The sequence below is a fragment of the Psammomys obesus genome, unplaced genomic scaffold, assembly GCF_907164565.1.
Source record: "Psammomys obesus unplaced genomic scaffold, mPsaObe1.curated_primary_1811, whole genome shotgun sequence".
Classification (NCBI taxonomy): domain Eukaryota; kingdom Metazoa; phylum Chordata; class Mammalia; order Rodentia; family Muridae; genus Psammomys; species Psammomys obesus.
In genome coordinates, this window is record NW_026587556.1 from 754,768 (window position 1) to 774,156 (window position 19,389).

Below are 19,389 nucleotides of genomic sequence, written 5' to 3' on the forward strand. Positions count from 1 at the left end.
CACTTAAAAGTCCTCAGAGTGAAGTTGGTGGGGGCCCACATCTAGTTATGGCTGCAAGTAGTGTGGATTCAGCAGCAGCAAGACAAGAAAGTACGAAGGATTCTACATAAAACTGCAATCTTAAACTCTCAGTAGATTCCCTATTTCTATACTGACATGAACTATGAAAGAAATGAGGTCCTGAGTCCAAATTCAGCAGGTCTATGAAAGGAGAAAACAGTTTTAAAGTAATATCATTTTTATAAAAGATTTTTAAGTCATACTCAACACTGACAACCAAATTCTTTTCTGTCAGATCAAAATCACTTAACAAATAAAAGTGTGGCCTTGTCCTAGGGATTCTCAACAAAGTTGGAAATCACTAACAGTTATAATCGTTTCCTGGTTTCAAGATGCATATTAAATATATTTTATCTGCAAATGACTCAAAACTCAAGGAGCCTGCTTCCTATGTTACATATCTTGGGCACACCTCCCTACCTTAGTGAGCACTTTATAAACGAAGAGGTTAATTTGTGAAGCATTAACTTATAATGATTAAAAAGCTAACTAGTAAATTCTAAGCTTCACTCTCCTGGCAAATGGTAAAACTCTGCCCAAGAAACATAGTTCTCAAAATTTAAGAATAAAGGAAATGAAATGGTAGAAATGTGGATTAGATATGGCCTCAATCATGTATATTTTAGAGTAAGCAGATGATAAAGCATTGTGTAAGCATGAGCATGTATGCATGCAAGTACAGCATACATACATTCAAGCATATGTGTGTTGTGCATGTGTACTATGCATTCATTAATTATTTTACAGGACTGGACTGGTCTTGCAGAGTGACATAAAAGCATTGCTAGCTTTAAAAACTCAAAAGAGAAAAGGTATGACATAACAAAGTATTAAATTTTCAGACAGCAAAGGCACTTTCATGCCCTCCTAGCAACAGAACTTGAAAAGCTAAGAAAACCAGGTTTAAAGGAATTATTTGGACCCTATCAGTTAATACCAGTCTAGGAGTTTTCAGATGACCACAAAAATTTCCGAGTGTGTCTCAGTACTGTGTCTATGTCATTTGGAAAACAGATTGGGTATATATGTTTACTTATTTATTGGCTACTATGTAAGCAGACCACTTAAAAACAGGAGTAGTCTTATGAATGATTGCTATTTCAATTCACCACCTCATCTATACTTATGAGAGTCATCATGAAGCTCTTATACACTGCACTATTTTACCATAGTTTCTCCAACAGAATTGGCACTCACACAGGCGGCTGCAATTTGTGAATGAGATCACCATTGGACAATGTCAGAGAATATTTTGGGGCTAAAAGAAAGAATTTTAGTGATACAAGGGCCTCTGCCTTTGTATTATAATATACTAACTTTCTCAAAGACAGATATAGTTTCACATAAGACAATAAATTTTTAGGACATGATTGCTGTACTTAACAAAAAATAATGATACAGGCATGTATTTTTTTCATTGTTTCAAGTTCAAAAATAAGCATTAGAGAATGAGTAGTAGGAATGTATTAACAATGTAATACCAACAATTGACTTTTAAGCTCTGTTCATGATATTGGGAGAAAGGAAAGTTAGACTCATTGTCTTTTCTTTCTCCCCACATTAACGGGAGTGAAGACAAGCATCATCCAACCTCTGCTATATAAAGTAACTCAAGAGACATAGCCTGTGAGACTCAAGAAATAATCTTATATACCCATTTCCAATTTTACAGCTGCTCTTTTCAGAGGTACAAGAACATTATCACTCATTCTTAAAATAACAGAACTGCCTTACTAGGGTCTATACTAACTCTGAATGAAGTGTTCAACATACAAACTACAGTTTAAAAACTCAAGGTTTTAGGACACCAAAACAATTGAAATCATACACAAAAAGGTGAAACTACAGAGTCCCAAACACTGGTGTGCAGAGCACTGGCCTACAGAACTTTATGCAAATTAGAAAAGGTGGTCCTTTCTTTTATTAAACATTCTTGAAGTATATTCTTTTTATGCCAGAGAGAACCTTTAAATAACATATACTATCTGTGGAGTGAAGAACATTTACTAACTTGTCACACAGAGCTGTGACCTACCTCTGTGTGCAGATGACAGAATTAATATAAACACACAAAGCTTGGGCAGTGTGGCATCTCATACTGTGCTACAGGTGACATGGTTAACACATGTCCCAACAGAATGAGAACTCTCACTGCAAGTCCAGTGTGCAACAGCCCAGGTAGTGAGATTCTCACATAGTCAGTCAGCTTCATTATTCTAAACCTTTAAGAAGAACTAGTCTTTTCAAGGGCCAACTTATCAGAGGATTTATACTGAAAGATACTAGTTACTAACTAGTCTAAAAAGGCTCTGTTTACATGGTTAATTAAAAAGTTGATGCTGGAGAGATGGCTTAGCAGTTATGAACAATGGTTGTTCTTCCAAAGGACCCAGATTAAATTTTCAGTACCCACATGGCAGTTCATAACTGTCTGTAACTCCAGTTCCAGGGGATCTGACACCCTCACACAGACATATATGCAGGCAGAGCACCAATGTACATAAAATAAAAATAAATTATTCTAAAAAAGTGATCCTTCTACTATACTGTCTGTAAAAACTTATTTTAAGTATCTTAAAGTTTTAATTTGTAATTAATAACTAAATTTTATAGAGTACAATGTGATGCTTTGATACATATTTATATTTCATGGAAAGAACAAGCCAGGCTAATTAACAAATCTATTTAAAGTCCATTCTTTTGGCTGTTTTGAAATACATACTGCATAATTATTAATTCTATTGCCTTTCTGCAGAAGAGACCATTACTATGTATACTTTTTTATTGGTCAAACACTTGCTTTACGTAAACTTGTGTAGACATCATGGACGAATTTTGATGTAATCATTGTGGTGGTTTGAACGATAAAGGTACCGCCAGGCCAAGTGTGTGTCTCTCTGCCTGCCTGCACCATGCTTCCTTGAAATGATAAACAAGACCCCAATCTTGGTCATGATGTTTCTTTACAGTTTTAGAAAACTAACTAAGATAATCCTTAATCAAATAAAAGAAATACTAGTATGCCAACATTACAACTGAAGACTGAATCAATGAAGTTCAAACAATTCCAGACCTATAAGCAAGGAATGCTTAAGACAGACATTAACCTCATCCCAGATACTACTTTACCCTTAAGTCTTTACAGTTATATATTATTTTATATTTATATTATTATATATTTATTATATTTATATATTTTATATATTTATAAGTTCTATGTTGATAAGCTCTACTTTGATATACTCAGTTATATTACACATGCATATTAAGTATAAAACTGCTTATGAATAAGAACTAATTAGCATTAAACTTATATAAATGCTGTTTGATACTTTAAGATTTTGTGTAATAAAAAAGAGAAGGAAAGAGGACTATAAAAATATCCAAAGAAAACATAAAAATAAAAAGAAATATAAAACCTAATGCTGTGGGAAACATATAATAAGCTTATTAATTGCTTGATGAATTAAAGAAATTTCAGTCTGAGGAAGAAAAAGTAGAATATACAAATAACATATACATATATATGATACATATCACAAATCTTTTTCTTTAACTTTAATTTTTTTATATTAATTAGCTTATTCACTTTGTATCCAGCTTTAGACCCCTCCCCCATTCCCTCCCAATCCTACCCTCCTTCCCTCATGCCCCTCTCCAAGTCCACTGATAGGGGAGATCCTCCTCCCCTTCCATCTGACCCTAGCCTATCAGGTCTCATCAGGACTGGCTGCAATGTCTTCCTCTGTGGCCTGGTAAAGGTGCTCCTCCCCCTTCAGGGAGTGGTGGTCAAAGAGCCATACCCTGAGTTCATGTGAGAGACAGTCCCTGTTCCCATTACTAGGGAACCCACTTGGACACTGACCTGCCATTGGCTACATCTGTGCAGGGGTTCTAAGTTATCTCTATGCATGGTCCTTGGTTTGAGTATCAGTCTCAGAAAAGACCCCTGTGCCCAGATATTTTGGTTCTGTTGCTCTCCTTGTGGAGTTCTAGTTCCCTCCAGGTCTTTCTATCTCCCCCTTCTTTCCAAAGATTCCCTGTACTCTGCCCAAAATTTGGTTATGAGCCTCAGCATCTGCTTTGATACCCTGCAGAGTAGAGTTTTTCAGAGGCCCTCTGTGGTAGGCTCCTGACCTGTTTCCTGTTTTTTCCTTCAGATGTCCATCCCATTTGCCTTTCTGAGTGAGGATTGAGCATCTTACCCAGGGTCCTCCTTCTTGCTTGGCTTCTTTGGGTGAAGAGATTTTAGTATGTTTATCCTATATTATATGTCTAATATCACTTATAAGTGAGTATATACCATGTTTGTCTTTCTGCTTCTGGGACCTCACTCAGGATGATCTTTTTTAGTTCCCATCATTTGCCTGCAAATTTCACGATTTCCTTGTTTTTAATTGCTAAGTAGTATTCCATTGTGTAATTGTGCCACAAATTCTGTATCCATTCCTCAGTTGAGGGACATCTGGGTTGCTTCCAGATTCTGGCTATTATGAATAAAGCTGCTACAAACATGGTTGAGCAAATGTCCTTGTGGTGTACTTGAGCATCTTTTGGATATATGCCTAGGAGTGGTATAGCTGGATCTTGAGGAAGCACCATTCCTAATTGTCTGAGAAAGTGCCAGATTGATTTCCAGAGTGGTTGTACAAGTTTACATTCCCACAAACAACTGAGGAGGGTTCCCCTTTCTCCACACCCTCTCCAGCATGTGTTGTCACTTGAGTTTTTGATCTTAGCCATTCTGATGGGTGAAAGGTGAAATCTCAGGGTAGTTTTGGAGAGATGGCTCACCATTAAAGGCTAGGCTAACAATTATATCACAAATCTTAAAAGAGAAAATAAATCTTCGACTCTAAGAAACATGTACATATGACCATTACTCCAAGTCCTGAATGTAAGCTCAGTTATCAGTTGCACTCCCATCTCACACATTCTCTGTGCCATCTTCTGAATCTCTAAGTGTCCAAGTGCTTGGGATAGAATATCCCATCTTGACTGGACTGTCCTGAGTCACACTGGACTCTCAGTTTCTACCTTCACTCTGTCTTGGCTAGCTGTGTAAGCTACTACAGCAATATAGCTTACAGCTTCAGCAGGGACTTGACAGGAAACTGCTCTGATGGCAACAGTCCCATTTCTTCTCAAGAATACTTGCAGTGCACAAAAGTAAAGTACATTGATACAAGGAATGATTTTTCTGGCAGAAAATGTGAATCTTCTTTTCTGAGGTTTGACATATAAATAAAATTGACAAAACTGTCAGGCCTGAACAACTTCCTACATTTAGAATTATCAGAGACACTTGGTGGTGGATCCACAGTCAGTCTCACCGAAGCTAAGGATTTGTCTGTCAACTCACCAGAAAATGAAACGAAGTAAAATCTTTCAGGAAATTTTCCCACAATGAACCAATTTTTAGGATTTTCCAAATTTTAGATTTTAGAGAATTAAATTACTAACTCCCCCAAAAGAAACATCTGAAACCTTTTATCTTAAAAGGTGTTTATTATAGTAGTGAAAGCATTTCCATTAGTTGGTTAAAATATCAAAAAATACAATGAAGATATTGAAATACTACACACCCAATCAATCTTTGTGTAAGAGCAAAGTGCCTCTATGTGTCTCAGAGAACAAAACCATGCCCTGAAACAGTAAAGCACCCTTTCTTAAGAGAAGTCACAGCTGGAGCTAGATGAAGGTACAGAAGGAAGGAACTTTCTACTCATCCTGTTTGATTTATGCTCCAGAGTCCAAAGCCTGCCAGTAGTCACTGGTCAGTTTAGACCATGGCCAGTCACGCTGGCATCTGGGACCTTTGAATTGTGCATACACACTCTGCCTCAAGCCTGGCTTCGAATTTGTTGCCATCCAAGTGAGATAGTTTTCCTAAATAGTCAATGTGTTCCTTTCCATCTATGCAGGTAATATAAACACTGTCCTACATTGAAACATTTTGTAACTAATATTAGTTGCAGAAAGCACTGGAAAGGCCATGATTTATATGAACATTTAATTTTTGTTGTTTTTGAGACAGGGTTTCCCTATGTGAAGCCCTGGACATCCTGGAAATTGCTCTGTAGACCAGGCTGGCCTCAGCCTCACAGAGATAAATCTGCCTCTGCCTCCTTAGTGCTATGATTAAAGGAAGGTGTGCGCCAGGCTTAATTTTATTTTTTAGATGAAAGATAACAGACAGAAAAGAAGGATTTTGTAAAAGTTAGTTTTCTCCTAAGGAATCAGAAGAAAGCTATCAATATAGAGCCTTAATGTTAATAAAAATGTTAAGAATTGTTAAATTTCTGACAACAAATTCTATAGGTTATATTAATATTTTAAAAAAAAGGGCAAATTTCTAAATTTGTCAAATAAAATATACTTACAATCTCATCTCCTGGTAACCAATATCCTTCCTGTTCAATACCAGCTTTTGAGCCTTTGCAACCCACTGTTAGAGTTTCGACAATAAGACCATCTTTCACAGCTAAGCTCAGCTGCCGGGTGGTCTCTTTGGGATGCATACCGTGGACTCGGGACATATACCTGAACACAGAGGAAACACAGAGTTAGAAATGTCTCAGTAATGACAACTAAAAAGGAATTAAAATCAAGAAAAGGAAGGCCCATTTGTTCTAAATAACATGTATTTATGGAAGGAACTAAGGAAGAGAAGGAGAGAGCTAAGAAAGGGAGAGAGAAAAGGAGGGAGAGAGGGGAAGAAACAACTATCTAAGCCCTTAACAATATGACGCTATTTTTTTTTTCATGGAAAATGATGAATTAGACAAAGATTTTATTTCCAAACTCTTCAAAGATTACTACAACACAGTTTCCTTCTAACAGTGTCCCAAATTAAAACAAAGGCATATCACCGCAATAAAGTACTTGTGGCTTGAGTTCTTTTATGTTGCAGTAGTGAACACTTTGTTTTTAGCCACTTTCAATGTTCTGCATGTAGGTTCACATTTTAAACATTTTTAAAGACATAAGCACATTTTTTTAAAGCTACCAACAGGGAACTAAAGAAAAAGATCAAATCAGTTTCACACACGATGAGGCAACGTAACAATACACTGATTCCTTCAGACATGTTCACTAAGGACATATGGTGCTGCTTTAACCCTGCATGTTTGGCCCAGTATTGATTCAAACAGTCCCAACTAACAAACGCAGGTCAGTAGACAGCCTTTGAGTCAAGCAGCTATTTAATTTTAGTGTTACTCCCTGGACCCTGCAGACTCTAAAGGTAGACTTTTATAATCCCAAAGCAAGGATTTTAAAATACTTTTAATACTAAAAGAAAAAAGAAAAAACTTGTACTCAAAACTCAGGAAATAGTACTAATGAGTATATGGAATTATGTGAATTGTTATTAAACCAGGGAACATGGACATGGACAGATATCATCATCAGAGAGCTAAAACATACACACTACTGCTTACTGATTACATATTTATGGTATTTTAAAATAAAAAATAAGTGAAATATTTCAAACCTCCCTGAACCTCAAAAAATATAGTAAATCCTGTGATCACCAGCTGCACTCAATCTGTTTCACAATTTGCTTATGTCCATCTCTACTTCATTTAGTTTAAGCTTTATTACTGATTTCATTTTAAACAAAACTTTATATGTCTTCTATTTCTAATCATTTAAAACAAAACAACAAAAACAAAAAGAAAAAACCCTCAATATTTTGTTTTTCTGTATACTAGTGATCTTCAAAAAGTCCTTTGGCAATCCAGATAAAAAGAGGCCATGAAGCCAGGCATGGGGATGCTCTCCTGTAATCCCCTGAGTTTGAGCAAGTTGAACTACAAAGCCTCTATCACAAATTTGTGGCTGTCCTAGGGAGCCAAGTAAGACTTTGCCTCAAAACAACAATAAAAATATCAAATATGAAGCAAGTCAGACTAGCCTCAGACTCTTCATGAGAAATTATCCATGTAAAACAGAAAGCAATATCTTCAAGGAAATAATAGTTTTTTATCATAATTTGGAAAATGGGGGAAAAGAGGAAAATAAGGGAAAAACTTAAGGACCTTCTTATTCAAAAGAAGGAATTGTTGTCCTTTTTCTGGAGAAAGCCCAGAAGAACACAGCAAAGGGTTCTGCTGAGCCCTGCATTTTCAGCTGTTTAGGAGATAGTTTGCTTTTACAGATTTCCTTAACTGAAGAATTAAGATGGAAAGAAACATGGAGATTACGATTAGAGAACAGAACAGAACATTGACTCTGACAATGGAGATGATGTAATTAATGAATGGGAATGGTTCAGGGAAGAAGGTGCAAGCATACTAATTCTGCTACATTCTCACTCAAAAGCTTTTAAAAGCTCCCTTAGAGATTATTTAAATTTATAAGTAACTTAGAACAAAAAAGTTTTTAAATATCATAAAACACCATATGTAGTAAAACAAAAACAACAGACTCAAAAAATGGAAAGCATATTAAATGTGACAAGATGAAAACTAATCAATGCAGAAAGGCTGAAAATCAACATGTAAAACCACAACCAGAAGGTCTGGGAGAAGATGGGGGATGAATGAATATGAACAAAATACAATATGTAAAATTTTCAAAGAATATAAATACTTGAAAAATTAAATGCAAAATAGTCATACACTGTCTGGTATGCCAGCCAATGAGAAAAAAACCAAACAAATTATAACTTGAAAAAAAAAACCAAACAAACATGAGCAGGGTCAGGGTCTCAGTGAACAGTATTTGGAACCCAGAGCACCTGGCTATAATGCAACAACTGTGAGAAATGAATGAAGTGTGGCAAAAATGGAGAATAGGGAGACATCAATTCATTCCTCTGCGTTCACAGAGGGAAAACATCTATGGAAAACAAAACATGGGTCTAGAAACTTAACTAAGAAATGTAGCTGACTTAAACTAAATACCAGCAATGGGTGTACAGGGCTGCCCACAAAGAGGTTCCAGGTAGATTTCCAAAAATGATACAGAATTTATTGGTCATGTAACTGGCATGGGACAATGCTTCAACTAGAACATCACAAAGATCCAAGACAACAATGCTGAGACTACTGAGTCAGAAAGACAGAGCCTGTAGAGTATTAACTTAGGAGCTCTTTCTTGGAAAATAAATAACTAAATAAATACAAAGACATAACATTATCTAATCCACAGTGGAGACTTGAAATAGAGCCATGCAAACCAGACCAATCTAGAAGACACAGACACACGAAAAAAAAAGCCACAATAGTTCTAAGCTGTGACTTTATTCAGGTTTGCTTAAATTATAGATGCTACAGTTTTCTAAGACAACATAAGTGACAAAAATTTGATTATTTGATCAATTAAACTTTTTAGTTTCTAAAGATAAAAAGAAAAAGTGAGCAGAAATCTTCCTTAGAAAAATATCAACAGCAGACATGGTTAGAAGTTGATTTTATCGTACGTTCAGTGATCAGATTCTTTTTGGGGGGTACCATCACAAGGGAAGAAAGGGTTTATTCGGCTTATGCTTCAACAGACAGAACTCAAGCAGGGCAGGCACCTGGACACAGGAGCTAATGCAGAGGCTATGGAGGAATGCTGCTTACTCACTCAACATGGCTTTCTTAGCCTCTTTCTTTTTCTTTCTTTCGCTTTACAGCCTGATCCTAGCCCCTTCCCTCTTCTCCCCCCAGTCCCATCCTCAAGCCCACTCCCCCCTTTTCTTTTTCTCAAAAGGGAGGCCACCAAGGGATACCAACCCACTCTGTCACCCCAAGTCACAGTAGGACTAAGCACATCCTCTCCCACTGACGCCAGACAAGTCAGCCCAGCTAGGTGAAGGGGCTCCAGAGGCAGGCAACAGAGTCAGAGACAGCCCCTACTCTCATTGTTAGGGGATCCATAACAATGACCAAGTTGCACATCTGCTACAAATATGTAAAGGGTCTAAATCCGGGCCAAGCATGCTCTTTGATTGGTGGCTCAGTCTCTGTTTGCCCCCATGGGTCCAGGTTAGTTTACACTGTAATTCTTTTTGTGGTGATCAAATTCTTTTCTATCTCATAACAATAAATGAAGGCAAGGGTACTATATAGAATAAATTTTAAAACTTACAAAGCAACATGAATTGTTGTAGCAAATAAATGACATTGGGCTAAATAATAATAGTAGGTGTATAACTATTATGCCAGTATTATTTAACCAGCTATCACAATCAATAAGCCACAGACACCTATTAGATTTTATAATTGCCTTATTTACCTTGGGCTGGGCAGATATTTCACTTATGCAATCTCATGTCATGGCCCTGTTCCATGCCATCTGTCTTATCTATTCCATCCATAATCCTAAGATACTTGCTTGTATTTTTTCATCTAGGCCTTTCAATGCCATTCTTGGAGTCCTTTCTCCCAGCCCAAGTGGTTCCTTCTCTATGCTAATCCATTGTGGCCTCTTCCTTCCTCTTCTTTTCCAGTCTTCCTCCCTCCTTCCCATGATTTTTCTGTCCCCAAGCCCAGGAACCTTAGCCACGCCTACCTCCTTCTGTTCTGCCCAGGCACAGGCCTTTTTTATTAACCAATCAGAAATAGCTTCTTAGGCAAGTTTACACAATAAAGATAGGTATATCTGAATAGTAACCAGATCTTGAGGGCCAATAATTATCATCAAAATATAAGCATCAGAGCAACCTCCAACAAAGAATAAAAACTAGTGTACCAAAGGAAAGCTCATGCACAATTTTCACAAGACAATTGAATATACAGTCTAACATTAAATATGCTTTTGAATATTAATACACTGATCTAATTCAAATGTCAAAGCAAATACTATAACCAAGTATTCAGTGAAAATTTAATATTAAGAACTGTAAATACAAAATTCACTTCATTAATAGACCAAAAGTAAAACAAATCATTAAAAATGTGATTCTCGGGGGCTAGAAAGATGGCACCATGGTTAAGAGCTCATGCTGCTCTCGGAGGATACCATATGGTAGCTCACTATCACTTGAATCTATGGCACCAGGGGATCTCAGTCTTTTCTGGTCTCTATGGGTGACTGTGCTCTTGTGCATATACCTACACACAGACAGATACAGACACACAATTTAAACATGTAATCCAGGCTTAAAGGTATTTAATGGACTTCAACACCCAGAGCCATAAAAAAACAGGAATGAGCAGGTACTTATATAACATGACAGGTGTATGCAAAGGTATCTACTACTGTTGCTCTTCTTTAACACTCTGAAAAGAGTGGGCAGTGCAGGGGAAAGGGCACAAAAATCCAACACGGAATCAACGGAATCCTTATTTGCAAACCACATATTTAGAAACCTAAAAATTCAGCTGACATACTATTTTTAAATAGTTTCATAAAGTCTTTTGGTATACAAATGAACATATTAAAATTAGAAGGATGTATATAGCAAAACCAAGTGATTGTTTTCATTATTTATTAGTTAACTGGGTCAGGTGTTAAAAACTGTGCATGCCAAGCCCATACTCAATCACTGATCTAAAGCCCAAGTCCCAGATTGTGAGATTTAAAAGAAAAGTAGCAGGTTGATGTGGCAGGCACCTGAAATACCATCCAGAAAGATGAGCAAGGACAAATGAAAATGGAAAAGTCTAAATCAGGACAATTTTGACACCCACTGGGGAAATGTAGGCTATGCAAAGGAACACTGGGATCACTGGCAGAAAGGCCAGCTCATCACTGCATGGCTCTGGGACACAAGGCTGCTGCGATGGGGCTAGGGAGGATTAGGCCCTGTGTTCACCTGTGCCCACAAACAAATCCTAAACAGAGGAGGTTTAAATGTCAAAAACAAAACCACTAAGCACTCAAAGGGAAACACTGGAGACTTTCTTATACTGGTGTGAGAATACCTTCTAAGCACTGACAGTACTAATGGACAGATTTACATAAACCAGCCATTTCAGCATGGGCAGGGAGTACAATCACCAAGTAAATGCATCAGACAAGCTGGGAAGCAATGCATGTTCCAAGGAGCTAGTGAGTCCTACATTGTTCTGAGAAGCCCAGCACACACGTGTAGACCTCTCTTTACAAAATGCTTGGGAACAGAAACCATTCGGATTTGTAATTCTTCCATACTTTGAAATATTGGCATATACATGAGAGTCCATAAGGATGGAGCCCAGCCTGAACAGGAAGCTTTTCTTTTCCACTTACTATTTGCAATTAATGTGCCTGTGTTCTGCACAGCACCACCTCATGGGATCACATAGGAACTCTCCACTTGTACCATCACGCTGCCAATTAGAGAGTGATTTTAAAGAGGGTTTGACTTTCCATGCTATGTACAGTTTGGCTCTTGTTTCCGGTCCTTACTAACTGCCTTACTAACCAGGTCTGTTTTTCCTAAATTCATCTGCCTAGGTTGTTTCATTTAGGACTTCTGTAAAGCATATATCTCAGGTAGCAATAATGTCTTATTTTAGTTTTTTCAGGAAATTTGTAAACTTGCCACGAGATGCTTGAAGATGGCTACTGGGCAAAGTGGCTGTATGAACCCAGCTAGATCCTCAGGCAGAACTTTCCTTTTCTGGTCCCAGACAGCCAAGTTAAGAACACTGTTGCATTTTTTTTTTATTCCTTGACACATTTGTATCCATAGACTTGCACCATGAAAATGGGTTTTCTGAGCTGTTTTGCCCTCAGACTGCTTTGGAGCATGCATGGGCTGAAACACCTAAGAGTTTACTTTTTCCTCCAAAGACCTAAGAATTTTAATTTTTCCTCCGTAATTACAGCATCTTTGGTTACCAGCTCTTTCTGCTCACCCTTTTCCTACTCTTTGTAAAGCTAACTCAAGGACTGATTCTCACTTCTCTTAAAAAGTAAAGGAAACGGCAAGAACTGGGCCAGAGCACTCAGTTACTACACAGGAGTGATGTGCAAGCCGGAGTACTATAGGCTTGAGCACATTCTCCTGAAGCAAACCTGCCTTCAAAAGAACTTGATGAGCTCTGAAGACAGTGACGTACAGGGAGGTGTCTTGGAAGGCACTTGGCCTTCAGAGTTCATTTGATCAACAGAGACCTTCTAGTCTTCTGCAATATGACTCAGTGTAAAAAATCATCAAAGAGTAGACATGACTAATTATTTCAAGAATATATTCAATATTTTTGAACACTCAGTTCTTTCCCATTCATTGCCATATCTGCAATCTTCCTCCCACTGTCTAGAGTCTCAGAATATTGCTTTACAACTGTGACAATGCTTTCAAACAAATTGTAAAAATTTTAAATTATTTCATATCCCCTGAGCCAATTCTGCATGTTGAAAACCCTCCACACCCACAAGAAAAACAAACATATACAGTTGTAACAGAAAATGATTATCACTTTTAGAAAAGTAAAAATTTCTATGAACCATTTTCCCTGAGACTTGTTATTTACCTATGAACCCAACGATGACTCAACTTCAGAAACTGCATCACATCTAAATGAAGTACTGGGAACTGAGCACAGAGATAAAAGTAATGGCTTCACCCAAGGGAGAATGGCTCCGAGAAAATGCTCATCAAAATACTATTTCATGACTCAGGCCCTCGCACCCCTTGTGAAGAGCTCCACACTGATTACAGATAGGTTCTAAGGCTTGAGAATAGTCACCATCCTGGTGTCCACAGAACAATTTATTCCAAGTGTATGATGGATGATCTGAATCAACACCTTAGCTCAAAGTCTCCCCATGGCCAGCCGGTACAGGTTGTTCAAAGAGATATGGAATCAACTCCTCAAGTTGTATTTCACATATATGAAATACGTATTTTTTTCATTTTTAAATTAAAATATATTTAGAATTTTATATGGTTTGACAATTTTAATCTCATTTATAAAAAAAAAAATGGTCACAGCAAAATCATATATTTCATCCAGCCTATTGATGAAAGAAAGAAGCAAAAATAATCAGGCCTTCTGTCCAAATTATCCAGAAAACTCCTTTTGATCTCATTTGTTATATTTCCATTCACAATAACTAGTAGAGTGCACTTTCCACAACAGGCAGGAATGTTCAGAATAAAGCATTAAATTAACATAATTCCCATGCAAATAAAGCATTGTCTTCAGTTTGACAGTTTAGCACAGAAAAGTTTTCAGTGGAAAAGATAAAAGTAACTATAGATGGTAACTACTACTAAATGATCTGGACCCTTAAAGCAGAGTGCAATGGGTCAACACTGTTCCTGAGCAGGCCTAGCAAGAAGCAGAAAGATAAAGACAGCGAGGGACAGGGGTCAGGGACATGAATTTGCCCACTCTGACAACCCTTTATCACGTAGTTCCCAAACAGACTCTTACTTTCCATTTATTTCATTTAACATTCAACATTGTTTTAATTGTAATTCTCAATTACACACACACACACACATGCACACGCACACTCGGAATTCAAGCCAGAGTCTGGTACATGTTAGACATGCACTCTAGCACTGAGCTACATCCAAAAGGCTATCTCCTCCTTCTTGCCCTCATACACATCTCCCTTACAAGCATGTTCTATTTCCTGGTTTTGAACACTTCCAAAATGGACTCACCCTACAGGCATTCTCTGTAACTTGGTTCCTTCCCTCAGTGTGGTCTGTTAATCTGGATAGATTAATACGACTGCTCGGTATAACAACCTGCTGGGTGAACAAATGGCTGCTCCCTGTACAGTTCTGATTTACTTCTAGATTTGGTTGGAATTCCAGTTGTTCAAGTCTAGTTCTCTTCCCTATGTCGAGTGGTAGTTTTAATTTGTATTAGTAATGGTTTAACTTACATATTTATCAAGACTAAGATCACAATTCTTTTTTTATTTTTATTTTTGCTGTTCACTATTTATTCTTTTAATTTAACTATCCAGAAAATTCAATCAAAACAGAAAGCATGAGTATTTAGATCATTTCCTGTCCATACAGCACAATCATTCATAACTAATTGCAAGGAGAGTTCTAATTTACATCCTATGAAGTGATTCTCTTATATATATATATATCATTTTTGTGCAATCCATATTCTATATAAATGAGGTTGCTTTCTAGCATAAAAAAAGAAAAAAAAACCTGTCATGTTACAAATTTTTATTCTAAATACTTTAAATAATAGTAAGTTATTTTTTCTTAATGAGTATTTAATTTAAATAAAAACTCTATCTAGAAAATTAAATTTACACACTTACTGAACTTAAGTTTCTAAATGTATCAGGTCTAGCAGTACATTCCTGTCAACTAAGCTGCTTAGTTGGCAGAGGCAGGGAAGATTACAAACCACAGCCTGCCTAAATAATAAAATGGGATGTTTGTGTGTATCATAACTTTTACTTGCATTTCCTCCATCCCATCTAGACCCCTACTCCATCCTGTCATGTGCACCCTCCCAATGTCCCCAAGGTAAATCATAAATAAGTTCTCTAAAAAGAAATCTTGAGCCCAACTGAAAGGTGAGTAGTCCTAGGCCAGGTTGTTTGCATTCCTAGGCTGTAGGTCAAGAGTTTTCTGAAAACAGAATCATTATACTGTATAGGCAGAATCTTTCATTTTTTTCTTTTTCCCTTTAGAAAATTCTGCTATCTTCACTATCATGTGGTAAATATGAATATCTTGCTGGAATGAACTACCAGGATCTTCAGCAAATTCATCTTAAACCATGCTGATCAAAAAAAGCAAACCATGAAAAAGGGTACACAAACAATTTAAACATTCTTTATCAGAAATGCTGGTAGCTACAAGTGCTTTATTTAGATCTGTGGGACTCTTCTCTTGGTTTGAGCTAATCTCATATCCACCTTTGCTGTTAACTAGTTTTGTTTTATTGAGAAAGTCATCCCCTTTCTTTGGAAAACAAAGACCTTTAATACGCCAGCCAGTATCTTAGTAGAGACTAGGTTTTCATGATTAGGCAACATTTCCTGTCCTCCTTACTAACCCAAGGCAGCTTGTTCTAGGTCAAATCCCTAGTCTGAAAATGAAAATCAAAGATGATTTTCAGTCTCAAGCCTCAAGGTAGTAGTCAACAGGCATGCATTTTAGATTTGAAGTCTCAGGTATGCCTGGCTGGGAAACTATCCAGAGATCTCGGGTTTTCAGTTGCTAAAGAAAATCAATGAGTAAAAAGAGTCTATACACTAGCAATGTTTAGCAAATGCCACTAAAAACTGTTGAGTGTGTTCTGTATTGGTCATGAGCTCTGGATATGAGATTAGCTCAAACCAAGAGAAGAGTCCCACACCATAAAGATGGCACAGCGGGGAGGAAGTCTGCACTGCTAATAAACCATCCTACAGTATGGTTTGCCACAGTGTTTCAGTCTTTTTTTTTTTTTTAATTTGTTCTTTCATATAGGACATCCTGACCTCTGCTTCCCCTCCCTTCTCTTCCTCCCATTCCTCCTACTCCTACCTCCACCTGCCCTATCCACTCCTTTTCTGTTTCCCTTCAGAAAAGGGCAGGCTTCCCAGGGATAACAACCAAACATGGCATATCAAGTTGCAGAAAGATTAGGCAAATCCCCCCATATTAGGTTGGACAAGGTAATCCAGTAGGAGGACAAAGGTCCCAAAAGCAGACAAAAGCATCAGAAACAGCCACTGCTCACTCTGTTAGGAGTTCCACAAAAACCACCAAGCTACACAACTATAACATATATGCAGAGGGCCTATCATTGAACCATGCAGGCTCCCTGATTCAGTCTCAGTGAAACCCTATGAATCCAGGTTTGTTGATTCTGTGTATTTTCTTTTGGTGTCCTTAACTGCTCTGGTTTCTACAATCCTTCTTCCTTGTCTTCAGCAATTTTACAGTTTTTTTTTTCTTTACAAGATTTTTTTTTTTTTTAATCAGTTGTATCTAGATCCTAAAGAAGGAAAACTCACTGAATGGCCACAGAAAACAGATGGACTAAAGACTGAACTGTGAGAGGTACAGCTGTTATGGTAGTAAACCAAAGTGTAGAGAATATTCCTATTCTTGAGAAAAAGGAATTCTGAACTAAAGAGATGGCTTAATGGTTAGGAGCACATAATATTCTTCCAGAGTACCTGAGTTCAAATGCTAGCACCCACTCTAAGGTTATCCAACAACTGCCTATGACTCTAGCTCCAAGAGATCTGATGTCTCCTTCTGGCCTCCACAGACATCTGCACTCATGTGCACAAACCCATGCATACACTCATAATTAAAAGTAAAATAAACCTTTTTTTAGAACAGAAAAAGATTATTTTTTCTTATTTATTTATTCACTTATTTGTTTGTTACTTTGAGACAGGATCTCACTCTGTGGCCCAGGCTGATCTCAAACTCAAGACAATCCTTCTACCTCAGTCTCTTGAGTACTGAGATTACACTTTTGAGTTGTCATTCTTGGTGAGTAAAAGAAATTCTTAAAGAATTCAAAAGCATAAAATGTCAGGGAAAAGACTAGATACAATCACACCAATAAAGAACTATATGGATTGAGGGAGCTTTACCAGACCACAGAGAAAGATAATGCAGCCACTCCTGATATGACCTGATAGGCTAGGATCAGATGGGAGGGGAGGAGGACCTTCCCTATCAGTGGACTGGGGGAGGCATGGGTGGAGAAGAGGGAGGGACTACAGCTGGGATAAAAAGTGAATAAACTGTAATTAATAAAAAATTAATTTATTTAAAAAACATTTTAACATTAAGAACATTTGCTCAACCATGTTCATAGCAGCTTTATTTGTAATAGCCAGAATCTGGAAATACCCCAGATGCCCCTCAGTTGAGGAATGGATACAGAAATTGTGGTACATCTACACAATAGAATATTACTCACAAGGAAATCATGACATTTGCAGGCAAATGGTGGGAACTAGAAAAGATCATCCAAAGTGAGGTATCCCAGAAACAGAAAGACACACAGGGCATATACTCACTCATAAGTGGATATTAGACATATAATATAGGATAAACATACTAAAATCTATACACCTAAAGAAGCTAAGCAAGAAGGAGGACTTTGGCTAAGTTGCTCAATCCCCATTCAGAAAGGCAAAGAGGATGGACATCAGAAGAGGGAGAAAACAGGGAACAGGACAGGAGCCTGCCACAGAGGGCCTCTGAAAAACTCTAGCCTTCAGGGTATCAAAACAGATGCTGAGACTTATAGCCAAACTTTGGGCAGAGTGCAGGAAATCTTAGGAAAGAAGGGAGAGATAATAAGACCTGGAGAGGACAGGAGCTCCACAAGGAGAGCAACAGAACCAAAATACCTGGGCCCAGGGGTCTTTTCTGAGACAGATACTCCAACCAAGGACCATTCATGGAGATAACCTAGAACCCCTGTACAGATGTAGCCCATGGCAGTTCAGTGTCCAAGTGGGTTCCATAGTAATGGGAACAGGGACTGTCTCTGACATGAACTGATTAGATCACCTCCCCCTGATGGAGGAGCAGCCTTACCAGGCCACAGAGGAAGACAATGCACCTACTCCTGCTGAGACCTGATAGACCAGGATCAGAAGGAAGGAAAGGAGGATCTCCCCTATCAGTGGACTGGGGAGGGACATGGGTGGAGAAGGGGGAAGGAGGGTGGGATTGGGAGGGGAGGAGGAAGGGAGCTACAGGTGGGGATACAAAGTAAATAAACTGTAATTAATAAAAATTATCAAAAAAAGAAAAAAACTATATGGGGCATCTTGGTACAGTGATATGCATCTTTCATTCTAGAACCTGGGGGGCAGAAACATGTGACTCTCTATGTATGAGTTTGAAGCCATTATGGTAAAAAAGTTGAACAAATGAACGAATTCAAAACTAAAAACATGTTTAGAGAACACAGAATTCATGAAGGAAATAATACCTAAAATAAGGTCATCTCCAGTTAGTGGAGACATTAGAGACCAACAGAAATAAGTAGAAAACACCCAGACTTCTGCTTTGGCCCCAACGGCTGGCATAATGGTACATAACACAACACTCTCCTAAGCTTCACTGTATTCATGAGCAATAAGAGGGGCACGGAGTGAGGGGGAGTGACACCAACCCCAGAATTGTGAAAATTAAATGCCACCAAATGACTGCTCCATGCTGTCCTTTACAGCAGCCCTCCCTGAAACTACTTCCTGAGTTCATGAAACTAAAAAGCTGGCGGTATTCTGTGAGCATGTGCGTGTGCGCATGTGGTGCTGCAGACAGAACCCAGGACTTCAAGAGTGCTAGCCGAGCACTCTAACACTGAGCTTCAGCCCTACGCCAAATACTCTACATTACTACTGTCCCAACTGCTGCACTGTCCACTCACGTTGCTAAGTATGAGTGATGTAATCTATTTTAAGATACCTACACTCCAAGAAGCCTACCCTATCTTAGGTCTCTAGCTTGTC

The 19,389-nt window shown here is 37.9% G+C and overlaps 1 protein-coding gene across 11 annotated transcripts in view; it reads right to left on the bottom strand.

The window, feature by feature from the left end:
• Window positions 1–19,389, bottom strand: part of Zmynd11 (zinc finger MYND-type containing 11) — a 98,887-nt gene that overhangs the window by 30,701 nt on the left and 48,797 nt on the right. For all 11 annotated transcript variants that reach the window (XM_055603891.1, XM_055603887.1, XM_055603889.1 and 8 more), the window contains one exon: window positions 6,444–6,603. In XM_055603891.1, coding sequence (XP_055459866.1) covers window positions 6,444–6,603 — 160 coding nt within the window. The remainder of the gene's footprint in view (window positions 1–6,443; window positions 6,604–19,389) is intronic.